The sequence below is a fragment of the Accipiter gentilis genome, chromosome 28 (genome assembly GCF_929443795.1).
Source record: "Accipiter gentilis chromosome 28, bAccGen1.1, whole genome shotgun sequence".
In the NCBI taxonomy this organism is placed as follows: domain Eukaryota; kingdom Metazoa; phylum Chordata; class Aves; order Accipitriformes; family Accipitridae; genus Astur; species Astur gentilis.
Genome location: NC_064907.1, coordinates 12,113,008 through 12,134,452, shown reverse-complemented (window position 1 = coordinate 12,134,452; position 21,445 = coordinate 12,113,008). Strand labels below are relative to the sequence as shown.

Below are 21,445 nucleotides of genomic sequence, written 5' to 3'. Positions count from 1 at the left end.
GCAGCCGTAGGGAGAATGTGTACCTCCTCCTCCTCCCCTGTTCTCATTTGAAAAACGATGGGTCGTTTCTACGTCTATAAATTGTATGGAGTGCCGCTGTAGATTCTGACGTTTGGTAATGACCCTGAAGATGGCTGCTCAGCTCTCGTGCCCAGAGCCAGGGACTCAGCCAGCTGGTTCTCAGGTTGTGCTTCTCTGTGTCTAAGCTGCGGGTGTCTGCAACGTAACCTCTCTTACCCAACTCGCCCGTCCCGCATTTGAGCTGCAGCTGGTTGCGTACCCAAGCGATCTGCTGGAAAGCCACGTCTGGCAGAAGACCTAGGAAAGCAGAAAGGTCAAAGCTCTGCGCTGTAACAGAGGATGTGCCAGCCAGCAGAGCTCTTCTGACATTTGACTCTGTCCATTCACTGCGGGATCCAAAGGGTAAGGATGGGACAGAACTGAGGTCTGGTAAATGTGTTTACCAAAAAATCAGATTGTTTCACATTGGGCAGCGTTCCAACAAGTATTAGCACTATTTCTTTGCAAGGCCTTTGATTGAAGGCTTGATTTCTCTTGAACAGCCACTGATGGCTGCTATTATAGCAACAGATGAGTGCAAAGGACTCCAAGTACATTTTTAAAGGAGAAAAACTTTCTGAAGATTGTATATGGCCACATGTGCAGCTGGCTTTATGGATGAGTGCATAGACTAGGTGTAGAGAAAATCTAGTTTTCTGGATTCCAGCTGATGAAGTCCAGTTTTTTCAACATGGCTCCGGCAGAACTTCATCTTGGCACCATAATCTTTTCCTTACAGATAACCCCTGTCGTTCACTGTAGGCAGCACTATGATGCCTTGGGAGGGAGAAGAGAGTCTTGTCCCAGTGCTGCACAAAATAGTTGATTTTTTTTTTTTGCCCTCCCCCTCTTGTATTTGCTGCTTATTTGGGTCGTTTCTCAAATAAGTACTCAACACAAAATGTAAAAGATACAAATTACCCTCGTGCAGTATATCTGAAAGCAGACGAACTTATGGGAAAGATCTTGCAACTAGTTTAAAATACTCAGTTTAAAATAGAAAAAGTGTTTGTCTGTATAAGCTCTAAGTAGAGAAACATTATTTTTGAAAATTTAGTCTTGTTTCATGATAACACAGTAAAAAAGCGTAGTTTCATCTTGTAATCTTGAAGACTTTGATGCATGTTCTCTGACCAGTTGAGCAAAGTCCCTTTCTGGCCAGATTTTTCCTCAAAAAAGTAAGTACATTTTGTGTTTATAAGAGATGCCAAAAGTGATGTTGCTTGAAATATTTACATGGCCTAAAAGCGTAAATCATATTTACATGAACAACTTGAAATTTAGGAACCTAAATGGTATAGTCGGCGTGAGATTTCCCTCCCCTGCTGTGGTGAGACAACAGGGAAGAGGGAGAGCAGTTCAGTCTCCACACCCCTTTAATCCTCTGCTGAAAGTGAGATCATGACTTTTTTCTGCTGGGAAATAGACTGAGACCACAGGTTCATTCCATTTCATATAAATCACCAATTTATTATATAGTAACAAATTTTTTTTGTCTCTCTAATGGGAATTTGTCTTCAGGCAATGTCTTAGCACTGCAAAGTATCACATCCCCTTACTAATATTTTATTTTCCCCTTAATTTGATGCAAACTTGATGTAGAAAAGTGCTGTCAGCAGAAAACATGCTTTCTTTCCTTTTTCAACTTCCTGTAGGAGTTCTTCATATTTTCTGCAAAGTTGGGAGAAAAATGCGAAGCCATAAGTGAGAAATTGGTACATCTGGAAGATCAGTTGCAAACTTCCGCCTGCAGAGTTGATGAAGGAGTTATTCATATCCTTTTTGATATAGCTATAGATATGTATCAATCTACGTAAGTACGTATGTGAAACACTCGCCTTTCAGATTCACATGGAGTGCTAGTTCTTAATGTAGATTAAGTACACTAAGAAGGGGAGAACTGATTGTCTTGCTGAAGTGGGCGTTTTTGTTGTAGCAAGTTTTCCTACAGTGCATTTTCACTGTCGTCTGATCCAGCTTTAATTGATTTAAACAGAAGTTAGTTCTTTGTAAATTGAGATTAGGCACTGAAAAGCCTTTATTCTCCTGTTAAAATCCTTTTGTTTGTAATGCTCATATAAGTAAATACCTAGTGCACCAAAAGCTGCATGGGTACAAGCATCCATGCACCTGCATTTCCCAACATGATTTAGCTAAATTAAAAGCTACATCGTTGACTCAGGCTGTGTATATTGTCACATGTAGTTCGGGGTTTTTTCCTTTTAAAAAAATGGGCCGCAGATGTATCACGTGGCATCCTATGCAATTTAATCTGCCTCTAACACTCCAGTGCAAGTGACCAGATGAGATGATGTCTTACATCACCCTTATCTCTTTCTGTGCTTCATCTGTCATTCAGTATCTGATTGAAGATTGCTTAACCTTTATGAGGCATTCATTGGGCCTACATCTGTGGACATTTTTCAAAATTTAAGAGCAAAAGTATTGTTTCATTTGTAACTTTCATAGAAAAACTTACCATAAAAGAGATTTTTGTTCTTCTAAGAAAGGGAAAAGAGAATAAAAAACAGTGAGGCTAAGGAAGGTGAGAGTACTTAGCTGGTTAGGTTTTAGTGGAGAAGAGGTGGCAGGCAAGGGGATAATGAAGAAAAATGAATAAATTCTGGTTGGAGAGATTAGCAGAGGAGCCCTTACAGACACCTGAAGGTGAGTTGAGGTGATGATGGTGCTGGGTGAGATTCAGTTCCTCCTAAGCTGAGGCAGGCAGTGCTGCAGGAGAGGGTTTAGAGGAAGGATAATAAATGGAGCGTGTGGAAATACCACTGCGTTCTAGGTAAATGGGCATCTACTGCCAGCTTATTGCAAAATTCCTATTCTAGAAACTTGGTTTCTTTAAAGAATGATAAACTTTAAGGGGGGGTGGGAGGGAAGGTGCTGGGGCGGGTTGCATCAGAGGGAGGAAATCCAGTCACTAATTTGTTAGTACTTCAAATCTTTCTTTCCTAAGCATTTCAATGTACAGAAAGATTATTTTCTTGTATTTACTGCAGGCTAGTTTGCAATATTCTTTTCATTATATATACAGCGTGAGTGCTCGGTTGCAGTTGTGCTCCCCGATGCTGTTTGTAAGCATTCTTTTCAGAGCTATATGGATGTGCGTGTCTTGTGTGTGTGCAGAGCATGCAGTTCCTTCCTCCCTTATGTATATCTGCTCTGAAATGAGCTTTTCTTATTGACCCTAATAGAGGAAAACTGAGGGTTGGAGTTACGGGGTCTTTGCAGTGGACTTAAGTTCATATTCAAACAAAACAGTCAGATCTGATCATAATTACAATTTACTAGGTAAGGTGAAATAAGCCAAAAACCTGCTTTTTTGATTCCTGAAGAAAATACACTACAAGTATGTAAAATAGTAGTATTTGTATTTTCTACGGAGCATGCATTTTTCTTTGTAGCTGTTGAAACTGCAAGAGTTAGTTGAAAAAATAAAATCTAATCATTGAAAGTTTGGGAAGAGTTGGAGATTAGTCTCGTTCTAAGCCACCATTGTCTGATATAGATCTGATTTCCTCTATCAGTGAAATTCAGCTCACGTTATCTAAATACAGCAATGCACACTGTGTGATATCCTGGTCCTAGCAAGACCATCAGTCACAAAATAAGAAACCATGTTTAAAACATAGGGACATACAGAGAAGCAGTTCAGCATTTCAGCTACCCCTCATTAACATTCAGTTGCTATTTCAGAGGTAGTCCAGATCAATGTGCATAAAATGTTACCATCTGGTACATGTATAATCACTGTGCTATACTTCAAAAAGGAATAAGAAAAATAGCTATCACACTGCTACAGACCTGTAGATTGTGGTTTTTTTTAAATAAAAACTGCTCAGTGCCCATAAAATAAACTTTCACTCATTGGTAACTTGCCTATATTGCAGGAACTAGCGGTGAGATTGGTGCCAATAATTAGCCTCAGTAGAAGAATTTATGATCAGTCTATTGTTTGCACAGAAGTTTGGTTTTAAATAAAACAGTTTCTTATCCCAATATCCCAAATATTGGACAATTATGCAGTCTTCATTAAAAATCTGTAGATCTCTGAGAGCAGGAGCTTAAAGATCTGGAATTGTAATAAAAGCGGGATAAATCTTTCAAACTCCCCTCATCCCTCCCTCCCCCCCCCCGCCCCCCCCAAATGGCCTTACACAACTGTTACAAACTGTATTAGGTCAAAAATGTAACTAGAGGCTGCACAGATGTAAATTAGTCCTGTCTTGCGATATTAAAAGACTTTTAAAGACTCCACTGAGAAAAATAAATTCCTGATGCTCTCAAACCATTTTCCAATGTTTAGTGTGTGTCATAGCTTTGATTAATAATTAAGTTTGTATTAGAAGAAAAACCCCAGATGTCATTGTTTTTCATTCTACGTTTTGATGGCATAGCACACTTAAATGCTGCTTGTTGTAATTGCCAGCACGACCTGAAAAAAGGAGAAATCCAATGATATTTCTTGGTCCTGAGTAGAGGCACAGACCTACCTGGGATTCTCATTTATTATTGAAGCCTGTCACAGAAAATACTAAACTGCACTTTTGTATAAAATGCATCAAACAATAGGGGGAGGGGAAGAGCTCCTCTGTAGCACTATGACATGTTTGCAAAATTCTAGGTAGTATAACCAAATAAACCCACAAAACATTAAATTATGGTTAATCATTGGCAAGCGTATGAAAACAGTCCACGTCATTAATTGGGGAAACCAAAGGATGAGAGGTGACTCATTCTGGTGTCTGCAGAGCTGATGAGAGGTGTTACTTTCCTGACAGTAAAGGCCTGGAATTTCCAGTAAAATTAAGTGGAGCCTATATTAGAATTTCACAGTCATTTTTATTCTTAAGTAGCATTTACATTTTGATAGACAAGTTGAATGCATCTAATAGTTCCTCCTGGTGAAAACGCTTTTGTTGGAAGAAAACCTGGCTGGACTATTATTATAAAAGCAATCTCCGTTCCTTGCCCTAAAATGGGCATTTTAAACAGTTATTTTGGAAATAGAATTTTGTGTCTAAACATTCATTAGGCATTGCAGGTCACTTTGCTAACCCTTCACCTTTATCATATGGCAAACTCTTATACAAGATTTGCTTTATACCAGTATAGGTTTTCAATAGAATCAGGAGTGTAGAATTTAGCCCCGACTGTAGCTCAGTGAGAAATCTCACCGTGGGTGAATGTCTAAGAAACTTCTAGGATCCCACGAGAGAGAGGTGGCAATGGTGATTTGATTTTGGGTGACAGGGGGTTGAGCCCTTCCCAGAACATGGTTCCACTTACATTGTTTGTGCCGTGATTGAGGTAGGTCAGTGTATTTCCACCCATGTGCTGCAGGTTCTTTGCCTTCCATTTTCTGCTGGAACAAGTAATTTGGAGACAGCTGCTATCCAGGCCACTGAAGTAATCCATTTTTCAAAATGTTGCAGTCATTCTGTTGTTTTTTTTGGGGGGGGTTGGGGGGAGTATTTTGGTTTTTACATGGGAGGGGTATTATGTTAGTTTGTAGAAATACATTCATGGATGTGAAGGAGGGAGACAGTAATGGAGGGGGGAAATGGGAAATTTCTAATCTGGTTTCAGTACCGCAAGCACCCCTGTATTTTGTAAGGAGAAGTAAGTGATGGACTTCCAAAGGCCATTTTGTTCTGTGAGACCACACAGGCCTCATATAGGAGCAGTAGGGACTTGCTCAGTGTCTTTCCTTCACTCCCAAAAGTGCACTTCTGAAGGGTCAAAAGCTAGGTCATTCCAAATAAACATTGAACTGTCTTGCCTCTTCACCAGTCCTTTTGGTACATAGCACACACAGTAACAGAATCGTTTAGTTGGTTCAACCCCCTGCTCAAGCAGGGGCACCTAGTGCAGGTTGTCCAGGATCGTGGCCAGTCAGGCTTTGAATATCTCCAAGGATGGAGGCTCCACAATGTCTCTGTGCAACATGTTCCAGTGTTTGACCACCCTCACAGTAAAAAAAAAAAAAAGTTTTCTTCTGTTTAGATTCAACTTCCTATTATTTTGGAATTTTTATTTTGGAATTTTTGCCTGTTGCTTCTTGTTCTGTCAGTGGACACTAATGAGAAGAGTATGGCTCCTTCTTCATTCCTACCCTTCAGCTATTTATACACATTGGTAAGATCCCTTGAGCCTTCTCTTCTCCGGGTTGAACAGTCCTAGTTCTCTCAGCATCTCCTCATATGATGGATGCTCCAGTCCATTAAACCAGCCCTGTGCTGGACTTGCTCCAGTAAGTTCATAGCTATCTTGTACTGGGCAGCCCAGAACTGGACCCTGCGCTCCAGATGGGACCTCACCAGTGCCGAGAAGAGTGGAAGGGTCAGCTCCCTTCACTTACTTACTGGCAGTGCTTTTCTTAATCCAGGCTGGGAAGCCGTTGGCCACCTTTGCCACAAGATGCATTGCTGGCTCATGTTCAGCTTGCTGTCCACCATGATCTCGTCTCTGCAGAACTGCCTTCCAGCCGGCTGGCCCCCCGTGTGTACTGGTGCCTGGGGTTAGGAGATGTGCAGCTACATGGTGGAACATCTAGCTGAGCTTCTGTGTCCAGCCACTGTAACGTTCAGCTGTTAGAAACAAGCAGAATAGTTAACCAGGTTAAAAAAACTCTCTTTCTGATTCGTTCTGTTCTTCAAGGCTTAATTTCCTCTTCAGATGTCCAAAAGCGCTCTTATTCTCCAAAATCCCATAGGCCCTTACCTCAGCTCTGCAGTAGTCCTTGACTGTCCTTCCAAGGCCTTTTGTCTTACCGTATACTCTTACTTTTTAACCTTTCCTATAGGAAGGTAACTGGTTTGTAATATCTACCTTTTGTCTCTTTTCCTTAAACATCTGTGCTGAGAGAACAGAAGATACACTGATGGGCCCATTTTTTCCAAAAATGAAGTAAGCCTACAGTAGTTAGATCTGCTTTTTATCGGCTTGTAGATCAGGGTCTCACGATGCTCAAGTTTTTTAAAGAGAGGAAGTCAAATAGGTGAAATGCTTCAACCAAGACAACATTAGAGCTGGAGCATTGTTGCAGAATATGGATTGTGTTTATGTGAAGTTGTTCCCAAGTACTTTAATTTACTGCTTATGAGACAGTGGAGAAATTTTGCCAGTTTTTCACAGGAAGACAGCAGGACCAGAAAATGGTCCTAGTTGAAACTTGTTTTGGCTCCTGCCTTTGATACTGGCTCAGTATTTGCAGCACAGGATAGAGAATTTAAGCATGAAGGACACATTTGCCTGTGGACCCATGCAAAACTAAGTTGTTGTATTTTTAAAAAGGGTGAAGCTGTTTATCAGGACATAACTTCTATGTATGGATAGAGAGTCCATGCTCAGCCTTATACCATATATTTTGCCTAGTCATAAAGGCTTGTTTGACAGTTACTGGTCTATAGCTGGTTGTGGTATTATTTATGAGGTTACTGAAACTCAATGTAGGTAGACCACCGTTATCTTTCTTGTTGCTCCGTCTTTCTGTTGGTTAAGAGTTTCTTTCCCTGTCTCTTTCAATTTCCTCCATCCTTCAAGATTCTGATCCACTGGCAGCAAAACATTTTAATTTTGCTTTTTCTCTCTACCTGAAAAGAATTTTGTAATCGCTTAGGGTATTACAAATAACAGCATGTAGTCAGAGACTGTGCATCAGAAGTAATTAAATTTTAGAAGCTTCATGGTGTTCATAAACTGGAGAATTTTTCTTTTACCAGTTAGGCTTTCAGCAGAGCATCATAATTAAATTGCAGAGTGGTGGACAGTCCAGGACTGTTTATAAGATGATAATAATGTTTCTTACTTCAAAGAGGATGCAAAGCATAATTAATTTGTCCTAGTACAGTGCTTTGAGATCCTAGGATAGGAGAAGTTTTGTGTGTACTGCTATTACTTGTAACCAGAGACAGAATCCCTTTAGATTGATAGAGCTGTCCAGACATTGGAAGCATACATGAATACTCCTGGTGAACGTATTAAAACGTCATAGTAAATGTACGTAAATACACAAAGATTAAATTCTAAGGAACTAATAACAGCATAAAAAGCAGCCAAAAGGCTTTTCAAAGGCATAAGTGTGGCTGCCTGAAATAGCGGTGATTTGTATAGCTTTCCCATGGTCCTCTCTAGTCGCAATTTTTCAAAAGTAGCAGCTCACTTTTTACAGTCACATAACCTGAGGATGTCTTTGTTCCTTGACATTGCATTGACATTGGGGTTGAGTAAAACAACATTTCATAATGGATGAGCTCCATAAAGAATAAAGCCTGTCCTTGTGTGTTATCCTTCCTATGCGCTGTATTTTCGAAATTGAGTTGTTTCAGTGTCAGCCTGTTTCATTTCCCTTGAAGTGAGTTTCTGGCTCTCAGGCATCATTTGATGACTGACTTACTGCTAGAGATGAACTTATTTCTCTCTCCCTTGACCCTTTGGGGGTCCTTGCCCTCCAGCCATACCTATAGAGGAAGCCTCAGTGGGGATGGGGTGGGCTCTAGGGCTTGGTCACATAGACTTGGTCATTGGTTTACAGCTTCAGCAGGCTCTGGCTTGTCTCATGCTTGCTTTCCTCTATGTAGTGCAAGCTGTGGAAGAAAAGATAAGGTTGGGTGTCTCATTGAGCTACACCTAGTCTTTGCACTTGATGCAACAACAGATAGCCTCACTGCCGTAAGATTATCAGGAGAAAGGCCAACGTATTGATAGTATAAACTGTACTTATTCCTGGGAGGGACTAGTCATCAGAACAAAAAGCTGTACTGCTTAGGATGCCCAGCTCCTTAAAAACCTGTGCGCATCTCGGCGGCAGTTGCTGCTATCTCCAGGCATGTCCTACCTCCCTCCACCTGCCAGTCTGTTTGCTGCTGCACCCCTCGTGTTCTTGTTGCCCCCACCTGACACCTTCCCTCTGTCTGTGTGGAGCTGGGAAGTGGAACGTCTGTCTTTTAAGAGACTGAGCTGTTAGCCATCATTTTCTTCCTCAGTGCCTTGGAGGAAAGCTGAACTAGATAATGGCAAATAAAAGGTGGAAAACTCTCCTTTCTCAACCAAATGAAGTATTTTTACTGAAATAGCAGATGCTTTTCAGGTGGCCTTTTTCCTTTTAATGCACAACAGCACAACCTTGCTACTGCTAATCTCTTTGCTTTTCAATGCATTCAGAGCATTCGCTGTGGAGCCAGGTACAGCTTTATATTTGTGTTTTCTGTGCTATAATTATACTGAGAATTCAGCTAAGATTAAAGCCTTCTGGAGGTAAGTAGAGCAGAAACACTTTCTTTACTGTAAGCTAATTTTGCTACTTACCTGGATTCCCACCCCGCCTTGCATAGCACATGTTCCTGAGCTCGCTAATGCCGCACAAGCTGTGGTCACTTGGCTTATGTCTGACTGCGCCTGCTGCCTTCACCCAGGGTCTCATCTACCTCGGTCTGTGTCTCTGGTTTAAAAATCCACCCTCCATCCAGCCAGGAACTCAGAGCTAGTGCTGCTGCCTCCACGGTACAATTTCTTCATGTCCTTTCCTCCCGTGAGAACAGTATCCAAGCAGTATTGCCCATCCCCTCCCTTTTTGAAAGTGCTAAATAATGCTACTTGAGAACTTCAGTTTGCCTGGATTTTTTTTTTTTTTTTTGAAAGCAAGTGTGAGAAATGTATTAATATTTAATCCAAACAATTTGGAAGAACTTGAAGCTACAATTAAATAGCCATGGCCATCTGTTGTGAGCAGCAGAACAAGAATTTATTTAATAACTTGGAAAGAGAAAAGGGACTGCCAATCACCTATAGATTTATTCCTTAATAAAGCTTGCACAGTCTCTGCAGAGGGAGATCCAGGTGGTGAAGGAGACACTCCAGACCGTGCTGGTGCAACTTCAGCCAGCCGGGGAGGCAGGAGAAGAAAAGGCTGGAGACTTCCTCTGTGACAGCTGGTGTCCCGGAAAACAAGACTTGAAGGAATAATGAGCAGAAAGAGCTGGTAGGATGACATTAATTCACGAAGGGCTGCTTTTAGTAACTGAATACTGTTTTACCAAGCCTCAGGGATTTCTTCTCCCCCTGCATAACTAATAACTAAATCAATTATGGAGAACCAGAGCCTGGAGGTCTATCATCAGAAGTATTCTACACAGCCTCACATGTTTTGGCACAGATTGGGAAACAGCTTTCAGAGCAGAGCAGCCCCTGTAAGTGTGTAGATTACAAATTGATACATTTCAAGTGAGTCCGCAAAGTTGCCTTTAATGTCAGTGAAATGTTCTCCTTGAAGACTGGTAAACAGTATCTGTCTTCTTTACTCCTGGATTATTCCGCCCCCCCCCCCCCCCCCCCCCCCCCCCCGATTTAAAAATGTAGCATTAAAGCTGGAACATCTAGTATTTCTTGAAAAATAGCTGTAAGAGTAATAAGAACTCTCCCCCCCCCCGGCTTTAACAGCTTTCTTACACTGAATGTATTTTCACATTCCTGCCAATAATTAAATCAATAGGATGAAATTCAAGCTAACCAAGATCTTTCAACTGAAATTTGGACCTCATTTACTCTGTGGTATTGAGTATGGTGGAGGTAACTAACAGCAGCCCCTATAGCAGTAGTTTAACTTGCTTCATTTAGATATTAATATAAACTTGCTTTAGTATTACAGGGGTTGTAAAGCACAAAAAAAATTTACTGTTGGTGATTTGTGTTCCTTATATTTAAATATTGTATGAACAATAAGTCATTTAATTCTCCTTGTAAAGTTTATTGCTACTATTATATTACTTTGTTCTTCCTTATAAACTTCAGAAGGAATGCAGATTTCTTTGCAATAGACACGTATGTGTATATACACATACTTAAATTTGTACTTTTATAGGAAATAAAAGCAATGCTTAACTGAAGCCAACTAATATAAATGACCTATATTTAGATCATTGTTCAAAACAGTTAATGCCTTTAGGAATTCATTTTGTACTCTTAGTTGGATACCACTATATTGCTGATGTCACAAAAAATTGTGCTTCTGCCATCTGTTGCAGAGGGAGAATTTGAAAAAATTTTTGATTTTTTTCTTTTTAAAGCCAGTAGATAAAGAAACTGTCTTGAAACTTGGTACTGTACTTTTTTTATACTATTTTTCTGACATTTTTAGAATTACTTTTTTCTGCTACTTCAATTACTCATTTTATAGCCACATTGTGAAAGTTTTTGCAAATTTTGAAGGTCATTGGACTACTAGCCCACTAAGATTGCGTTCATTTTCTTTGCGTGTTTTAATACTTCTTTAAATACTTCTACCTCAATGTTAAGTCCATAAGGAGGGAGGAAAAAAAAAAGTGCCAGGCAGCTGAGACATGGAACAGGATTATAATTGCATCCAGGAGTATACAGTTGTCAAACCAGGGGAGCAGAGCTCAGGTGGTTTCTGTAGTCATCAGATCCTCAGGGTGGAATTACAACCCTGTAATTCTGAACATGATTGACTCTTCTTCATTGTGCAATACATGGGCCATATTGCAGTAAAGACTCTTGGATCTTCACCTTGCGTGACCTCCGCTACTCTGTTCCCATCCCCAGTCTCCAGTGGAGATCCCTTGCTGCTCTGTTTGACAAGTTTCTTTCTCCAAGCTTTTCTGGACCATCCCTGTTCAATACCTACCTCCCCACAGTAGCCCTGGCACTTTCTGAAACTCCTCCAGACAGCTGAGCAAGGCATTCGTCTCCAGCCCAAGGCAGCCCGACGAGCACGGAGCCTGACGTTCCCCCAGTGCACAGGACTGGCTCCCCTGGGAAACCCCGCTGGGTACACGTAGCCTGGCTGCCAGAAAGCAGAAAACTCACGGAAACGCACATGAGGTCAGGTAAACAGCAGAGAAAGCACACTGACAAGGTAGATCAATTCCAGCTGTTTCCTCAAGACCTGTAAAAGCTCCCTGTGAGTTAACACACCACTGAGGTTCCAGGAATGAGCATTTATAGAGGATGAGGAGGACACTCCCAGAGATGATGGCCAGTACGCTAAGGTTGCATGACCCCTTTCTCCCACACACTGAAGGGTGGGTGGAATTTTGTCCTTTGAATAAATAGTCCCTGCAATGTAAATAGTTGGTGAGCCCTATAAGTGCCTTAGAACAAGGATCAGCCACAGCTGAAGCATGAAGCCTGCCACTGTGCAGCAGCAAGAGCTTAACAACAGGGATGGTAACCGACCATCGCAGGGACAGGCGACCAGCACCCTCATTCTCACTAGCAGGAGTTCTTGAAGATGTTCCCATTCAATTAAAAAACCTGCGCAGCTTTTGCATTTCACAGCTTCAGAGCCCTGCTGCATTTTAATAAAAAATCAGCTTATGCAACCACTATAATAAAGACACTGAACTCCTGAGGAGAAGGGAAACTGAATCAGTCATCGTTCATGTCATATTTGTTTCTGTTAACATTTATTCTATACATAATGTGGACTACTACTACTTTAATTTATTATTCCATTAACTTCACTGTTTGTTGTGGGAAGTTAGAGCCAGTAGTCATTCCTTTTCTCAGACATGCTGAATAACAAATATACTAAAAAAAAAAAGGTATACTATGCAATGTATCAGCTGCCTTTTATCTGTGGATAGAAAACTTTCAAATAAAGAAAAGTATGTCTGTTTGCATTCTGTGCAGTGTACAAGATTTTATAAATTTCATCCTGGGGCAGGGGGTGGATGGGGAGGGAAGAAAAGGAGAAACCAGGTGTGTGACTATTACTTTGCCGTGATTCCTCTGGTTGGAAAATTGTGATGCCTTCTGGAAACAGTCTAAAGATGCATTCAAGATTAATGTCTCACAGTAAACTGTAGCTATTTTCAGTGTGAAAGGCAGAGAAACACCATGCAGTGAGCTATTCAGACAAGTAAAACCTGTGCTTGAGTCCTGGCTTGACTCAGCCAGTCTTGTTGTGCAACCAAATCCTTCCTCCCTGCCCTCCCGCAGTTTCTCACCCATGGAGAAGGATGGAGGGATGGGAAGTATGACTGTGCACTGGCTACAGCAATATCTGAGGTCAAAGTCCTGCTCTCACACACCCTTACTGCCGTGATAAGAGGTAGGAGAGGGCCTGTGGTGTCCCAAGGACCAGTTTCACACATGCTTTCTAGGACTCTGTCACCTCCAGGTGGACTGGTCTCCCACCACCTGCAAACATTAATCTCACAAGAAATAAGCCCCCTTCCTGCCTGGGACATGCACTCTCCCTAAGACCCCAGCCCTCAAAGGTTTGAAGAGCACATAGAGAGGCATACAGGCTGTGTGTGCAGAAAACTCTGCCACAGCAATGGACTTGTAGAATCATTTAGGTTGGAAAAGACCTTTAAGATCAAGTCCAACTGTTGTTAACCTAACCCTGCCAAGTCCACCACTAAACCATGTCCTTAAGCACCACATGTACACGTCTTTTAAATACCTCCTGGGATGGTGACTCAACCTCTTCCTTGGGCAGCCCATTCCAATGCTCAATAACCCTCTTGGTGAAGAAATTTTTCCTAATATCCAACCTAAACCTCCCCTGGCACAACTTGAGGCCATTTCCTCTCATCCTAGCTCCAGCCACCTGGCAGAAGAGACCAGCACCCACCTCACTACAGCCCCCTTTCAGGTAGTTGTAGAGCGCGATAAGGTCTCCCCCAAGTCTCCTTTTCTCCAGGCGAAACAACCCCAGCTCCCTCAGCCACTCCTCATCAGACTTGTGCTCCAGACCCTTCACCACCTTCACTGCTCTTCCAAAGCACATGCAATGGACTACACAAGGAGACCTGCAAAATGAGGCAGCAGCTCGCCTCGAGCAGTCCATTGCATGTGCCTTGGAGGAGTAGTTGGTTGTGTGTAATGCACACATCTCCCCCAGTGTATAGTCGTATTCTTGAGGGACTAAAGAAGAAAGCGAGGAGGGGACAGCACCCCAAAGGGTGTTTAGCTCCAGTCTAATATTTCTTTTCGCAATCAATTAGCTAATCCGTTCTTTCTAAAGCGTGACAGCTCAGGCTTTTGCTTTTGCTATCATTACTTGTTAAATCAAGATAAGCACATCTTTTCTAGAGCACTGGAGAAGGCAGTTCAATAATGGGTCCCAGATAGGCAGTAGTGCTGGAGGGAGCTCCAGGGTGAGATTAGAATAATCCTCATGTATCCTCTTAGTTTGCTATCCTATTAAAAATGAGACTGGGACCAAGAGATTTTTTTAGTCTCAGAGATTAACATGCTACAAAGAAGCTCTAAAATATTATGCACATGTGGATATTTTTCTGCACTGTTGAAGAAGATAATACAAGCTTCTACAGAGATACTAAAAAAAAAAAAAAGAAAAAGAAAAAAGGGCCTGTGAATATAGGAGATTCTTTCTGAACCTGAAAAGCAGCCAAGCCAGCAGCCACAGTAAAGCATTTCTCTCAAATTCCTAATGAAGGCTTGAGTATGAGGCCTGGGAAAAGAACATCTGGGGTTGAGTGACTAAGGAAATATCCAAGTTCTTCACATGCATGGCATTCAGCCACTCTCTCCTTGTTTTCTTGTCTGGAAGAGCAGTGTCTTCGGGAAGGGGGTGTCAGAACATTGTCAAAGACACACACAAAGTCAATACATCACGAGGCTATTTGTTCTTATAATTGCCTGGAAAGTTGAACAAATAGTTTATAATAATAAGCAGCCGTACAGGAATACTAAGTGGAGAAAGAGGGAGAATATTAAAATAAGCAGAGTCACAGCTAGGAGACACATGATAGATCTCACTGGAGAAATGGAAAATTAAGAGACCTTTCCACATTGACAAACCAATTTACAAGGGGAAGAAAACAACCTCAACTTTATTACTTTTCTGGCAACGAGACTATGAAGCACCAAAGGAAGCCCCTCTGGATTTACTTGCCAAGTAGGCTCAAGATTTTAAGTGTATCAGCTCAATCCCAAAACCTAGAGCTTTGTGCCCGTTCTGAGGCTTCCCTGTAGGAGCAGCCCCAGTGCAAGACTCGGAAGCAGCAGCCTGGAGCCAGGCACAGCTCTGCACGTAGGAGGTCCTCCGGGACTCTGCTGGGAGTCCGTCTCACAGGGATTGAGTTAAGAGACACCAGGGTCAACCCGTTCCACTCCTTCAGGGCCAAGCTGGTGATAGGGACACAGCCATCTTACTATTTCTGTGCTCTTTCAGAAATGTAAAAATTTTCTTTTCCTATTGTTTTTGCCTTTTTTTTATTATTGTTTTCAGAAAGTTCCTCATGCATCCCCCATGACTTGAAATTTAAAAGGACCAGGACTTTTTAATTTCTCCTGGCGCAAATACAGTAAGGTCAAGCAATGAGAACTATTTATTCTTAGCTATTGCCCAATGAGTTTGGATCACAGTTTACTCCTTTACTTTCAATAACATGAGCTCTGCTGTCCCCACAAAGTAAAAGTGGACAAGGTTTCAGGAAAAGGGGTGCAAGAACAGTTGGAGATTAGGAAAAACTAACTTCCTTACAACAGAAGACTAGCAAAGCTTGGGACAAATAACTTCGCCAACTAAAGACCGAGACCTTTTGGTAACTGCTCACGCCCTTTAGTATTTACATGGGGAAAGATTTCCAATGCCTACTGGTTGTTTCATCTAGCAGAACCCTCCACAACAAAAACAAAAAACCAACCAACCAAACAAAGACTTTCTAGCAAGGAGAGTAATTGACCAGTGGAGCAAGAAACTCTGTCTCTCAAAGTTAAAGCAAGCCTGGGATTTTTTTTGTCAGAAATTATACGGAAAACCCTCCTGCATCCCAGATGTAATGCACTTGATTCAAAAAACCACCACAATGCAGGTTCGTGTAGCCTGCATGACACACATGGCACTGAGGAATAGTCACAGTGCTTTACCTTAAATATAGGAATTTTCCTTAATGGCTTAAAAAAAAAAAAAGCCACAGAAAGAAGAAATTCTTTGATAAACTGTTGTTTAGCTGCAGAGGTGGAGTTGGAGGACAGGGCAGCTGGGTGTCTGCAAGCTGGAAAAGCCTATTTACCTACTCTCTGATCTTGACCTTAGCTCAAAAGGGCAAGTGAAACCAAACGTTAAGGAAGGGCTTATTGTAAATCTTTCCTGGGATGCCAAGACTGAAGCTATTACAAAATTGTAGCAGGAGCCTAGGGTTTCAAGCCAAATTTCCTCCCTGCCAGGGGCGGGCAGGTTAAATCGCGTTGGGGGCACGTTTCACAGTGCAGCACCAGGCAGGACGGGGCAATGCCGGCACCGAACTCGGTGGCTGAGGGGCTCACGCTGCGCTCCAGCCTAAGAGGTAGCGCAGCCATTTGCAGCGCTGCACGACATCCTCTGCAAAAGAAGAAAACCCAAAGAAACCCAACCAGCACTGTAGCCATCAGGCACTGCTTGTCTTAGCTCATGGTGCTGGCATTTGATCAACCTATTGCCACTTGTCATTAAATGAGAAGGAGAAGGTGAAAAGAGCACCCTGCCTCTCACAGCCATACGTGATTTGTCATTGCTAATTTTCTATAATGAGCTGTAGCAAGTGAAGCCAGTCTCTCTCCATTAATCCTGACGGGAAACATTTCTTCTTTGTCTTCCCATCAAGTGCCCCAAATTCTTTGAGTGAATACGTGCTACAGCTGTACCAAACCCCCAACTCTCCTTGAAACTTCTCCCTAGCATTGTGAATAGAAGGCAGCAACACACAACAGCTCTCCCAGCACAGTAATACTCCCTGGTTATGACATGGGAACAGTAAGCACCACCATCTTTATTTCCTTCTTTCTACTGTGTGTAGATTTTATTATCCTGAATTGGAAATGTATTGATTGGGTCTACTTGAATGTCAATGCTTAATAATCCTATCAAAATAAAGAAGATCTGTGGCGGGGGGGGGGGGGGGGGGGGGGGGAGGGGAGCAGCAGCAATGTTGTCTCCTGAAAAATAAATAAATCACCAAGCCTGGTTAATGTCTGTCTTTCTGCAGCCTTAGTTCTCAGGCTTTAGAAGGTTCTTCCCAGAAGGTATATTGAGGTCAGGGGGACAATCATTCAGGGATTTCTTTATTCACTTTCCCTATAAATTGGTAACACAGCCTGCTTATCTTCCAGAAAAGATACTGGTAAGCTTCAGCTTTTGCCTCAAACTGTTAATTGTTACTGGACCACCATTTATTACAGGAGGTGGCATTTAGCCCTAGCAGTTGATTCGATAGGAGAAAATAATCCCAACTCCTGTGTACAGACAGTCCTCTACAGTGACCTAAGCAAAGTGGCTGATGTCTCATGCTCAAGAGCTCCCAAGGCGCTTATCCTTCCCCTCCTGTCAGTCCACTCCTGGGTAAAGGCTTGGGCAGACACATGTTCCACATTCATCCCTTTAACATATGGCTCGCGTGTGTCCTAAACTGTGCACAGATTTAAAAGAAAGGAGCAAACTTCAAACTGGAATTCAAGGACACCCCCCACACACACACTGCTAATCATCTTGTCATTTCAGGTCTCCTCTTTGATCTCCCTGCACAGCACCCTACCTCTGCCATGGGCTGGCACCTCAGCTCCGAGACACGGGTGGTTGTGGCAGTCCTCACCCCTGCACCGGCACACACACACGCTTCCTCACACACACGCTCGGTCCAAGGGAATAAACGGAGCCCTGATGCTTCACCCTGACTCCTTTGGGTCAAAGCCTGCCAAGAGGCTGACGCTTGGGGGAGGCAGGCATGATCGTCAGGGATTAAGGATCCCCGGCGGTCAGCCCGGAGAAAGCTGCTTTCAGCCGAGTCTCGCACACATCTGCCTCTTCAGAGGTTGAGGCCATCCAGGCACAGGGCAGAGCCGCTTGTCTCTAACCACATGCCCAAAGCGTCTACAAATCTCCCCGTCACTGCTAAAACACTGAGCTGTTGAGCTCAGGCTCTCACGGGGGCTTATCGGCTGCAGTAATACATTCACACACCTTCTTTCCCCATCTTTGGAAGGGCAAAGCAAACTCACCTGCCTGGAGATACAGCAAAACCAAATTCAAGAGTCAAGGATAGTCTGGTTCTCCATCTGACCCTCCTGAAGCTTGGCTGTGTGATCACAGGCTTTCTGGACCTCGCTGGACCAGCCTCAGCTCGAGTTAATGTATCAGTCCTGCGTGGTTACTGCGTAGCTGTTACTAGTTGTGAAAGTCTTCAGAGAAACAGGAGAGGTGAACCTCTCATACCTGACAGGCAACTCTAAGCTATCCCCTAATAATCAGTAGTGCTGCCCAGCGCTACCCTCACTGAGCGGAGATGAAAGGGCAGAGGTCCCAGCCCTTCAGGGCTTTTGAGCACATCAATGATTTTGAGGATGTGAACCCAAGTCCCTAGTAGATTTTACCAATGCCCTTACTATAAAAACCATTGCATGCTATCAAGGCTGTCCAAGCCGAGACTTGTAGTCAGTCTAGCTTCACTAATGCTAGGATGAAATCCATGTGCCTCTCTATTCTTGCCAAACTCAACACTCACCGGTTGGCAGTCAGGTCTCCTGGCCAGTCTGTGGGAACCCCCTACGCAAGGGCACACTGTGCAGCTGGCACAGGATGTTCATCAGGCCCTTTTTTTGGTCTACAGCTCTTCTGACTTTGGACACCAGTGTGATTTTGAAAACATCTAAAGTGCTTCAAAAAGGTTTGAAGTAATTGGAAAAGCATGACGGTCACCTGTAGTTAGGTAGGGATTTATGTAACCCTGGGTTGATGAAGAGGAAATTAAGCTCATAAGACATCCTCCATCAAGCACATGATGTAGGAAAAGACACTCTGTGTGATTACACAAACTGCAAAATTCAGCACCCATTAGAGGTCAAGTCCTTCTGCAGCTTAATTCTCACCCAGAGTTGAGCAAGTCGCCCCAGCAGGAGCCTCAAGTACAACACCAAACACCAGTACTTCAAACCGCAGCCATCAGCCAAGAGGTTACGGTGCTAGCATCAAGTCTCACCAAGAGGTGCAACAACTTCCCCCATGCTATTTTGGGATAAAAGAAGGACTTAACCACTACCGCTCACGTGGAGGAACAACATTGCTCTGCGTCTGGGAGGGACCTGGACTGAGTGTCAGCAGGCACGACTCATGGGTGATTCCAGCAAGCAGCTCCACCTCCCACAGCCTCTGCCACTCCCCAAGAGCCTGATGCTGATTTTCAGCTGCTCCTTCCACCTGCTGATGCTCTCTGGAGACTTTGCCTCCTTCTTCAGTTTCCCCTTGCAGATATATAGCCTCTCTAGCAGGGGACACAGTACAAGAATTTATATCAATGGCTGTCAATGGGAAAGCTTCTCCTGCATCTCAATACACACATTCCCAGCCCAGCCTCTCCTAGGCTAAACATTGAGTCTTGAACCAAACCCCACCTGCCCTTCCAGGCACCATAGGCAACCTGACAGCTTTCAAACATAAATAATAGGCAAAAAAAGCCCAGGAAACAAACTGCACTCCTTTGTTGAGAGTTTCAAATCTGCCAAGTGTTCCCTGCCAGTTTTAATCACAACTCAAAGTAATCCTTTAAGAGGTTTTGCTGGAAGACGCATTACAGTGTGCAAGGATCATGTAGAGTTCTCCAAGGAGAGTCACAAAGCGATACCAGGAGAAAAACTGAGGCAAGAGACATGCTACTGACATGGCTCCCAAATTCTGCTCTTAAAACATTTGGGAAACCTGAGATTAGATAGATATTCACACAGGATTCCTGTAACGGCAGCCAGTAAGCGCATTTCATTTCTGAATTGCATCTTTACAAGCAGCACTAACCCAAACATAAGATTTAAGCACAGGCAACAATTTGCTGGCCCTTTTGGAGTAACATCCAAGCTGCTTAAGGAACGCTTGACATAAGGTGACAACAAGATAAAGATCTCTGATGTCTGCAACCACATCCCTCCAGTATCTGAACCCCGCTTGGGCTCCTTGTGTGTCTCTCCCCTTTGAAACCAATATAAGACAGTCCTCTCTTAGTTCATCTGGTTTCTTGCTCATAAAATAACAGGAATGACAACATTTGTCACTGAAACTTTGCACCAGAAGGTAGACATTGCAGAAGTAAAGGACAAGCCTGGCTTCTCCAGCTCAGGGACAGAAGTGAAGCTTTCAGAGGGTGATAGGAACTTGCTCTTCTTGCAATAAGCAGAAAATACTCAGGCCAGGCTCTGCAGAATTTCTACAAATTGCCCACAAGTCTGACACTTTTCATCCACTGAGGCCAGAGATGCAAGGCAGGTCCTTTCAAAGGGCACAATTTAACATAGCTTATTTCATGGGTCCCTCTATGTAAGACCTCAGAGCCCATTATGCATTTCAAGATAGCAGCACTGCTATCATTGGCTTCGCTAAGGAAAATACTAAATTTTTTTTTTTTATTTTACCTCTCATACAAAAAATGTTGTGAACATTTTCCCCCAGCTGAAACAAAGTCCCTTTTGTAAAGGGTGTGGGAGTCATTCTAACATAATGATGCTGCACAACTGGTTAAAAAGCAAAAGGAAAGACATAGTCCTCATTTTTAGCCAAAATTGGGGAATAAAATTTAAGTCAGCAATGCTAAAGATCATTTGGGAAGAACAAAGTGTTTATTTTTCCAAAACCAGGATATGTCTTCAGCCATCTCTCTAAGTATGGACAGCCACAAAGGGGTGGTACAGACCCATCTTCTCAGCAGCCTGATCATGACAGAGCTGGTTACATATTCACATGTAATAGCTGCCCATACTGGTCCACAGCATAAGTCACTAGCATCACTATGTCAACAGCAAGTCAGTGCAGAAGACGGTATATGTCCCATTCCTTGTGTTATGTGGATTAATAATAATTAAAATAAATAAAAAAAAAACAAAACCCCAGCCGCCTTAGTGAAAAGAGAAGATGAGGTAAGGAGTTCAACCACCACCTCCTCCCACACCTGGAATTAGCAGTAACATTATTCATGCCAGACTATTTTTTGTGGAACAAATTTTGTGCTTTATGCCAAACCAAGGACAGTAACTTCTTTCTCCCTCACAGGATTTGCTGTCCTGCGAACCTATCATAAAATAGCCAAACAGCCTCCTTCACCCAGGTTCACTGACCAAGACATAAAAACCTGTGCCCAAGTGTGGAGCTAATCCAAAGAAACAATGGCTCCCCACCATTTTCCTGGTCTGCACGGGCACAGGGAGCTCCTGCTGCAAGGGTTTCTTCCACCTACCACTCATTTCTATTCTGCACACCGGAGCAGAAGTGTTTCTATTGGAGACACTTTTCTCACTCCCTCCGTATCCTCTAGCCCAGCTGATATAATTAATAACGTGCACTTGCCAAGCAGCAGCCCACACCAAGGCAGCAAAGAAACCCTCCATGCCACCCGCTCAGGGGCAGGAGTATGGAGCTCGCCAT

The 21,445-nt window shown here is 42.9% G+C and overlaps 1 protein-coding gene across 1 annotated transcript in view; it reads left to right on the top strand.

Moving 5' to 3' along the window:
• Nucleotides 1–10,392, top strand: part of DISC1 (DISC1 scaffold protein) — a 205,931-nt gene extending 195,539 nt beyond the window's left edge. Inside the window, 3 exon segments of the mRNA XM_049831349.1 lie at nt 1,716–1,826; nt 9,883–9,987; nt 9,989–10,392. Of these exon segments, the coding sequence (XP_049687306.1) occupies nt 1,716–1,826; nt 9,883–9,987; nt 9,989–10,030 (258 nt within the window). The 3' untranslated portion in view covers nt 10,031–10,392.
• The last annotated feature ends 11,053 nt before the right edge of the window (nt 10,393–21,445 follow it).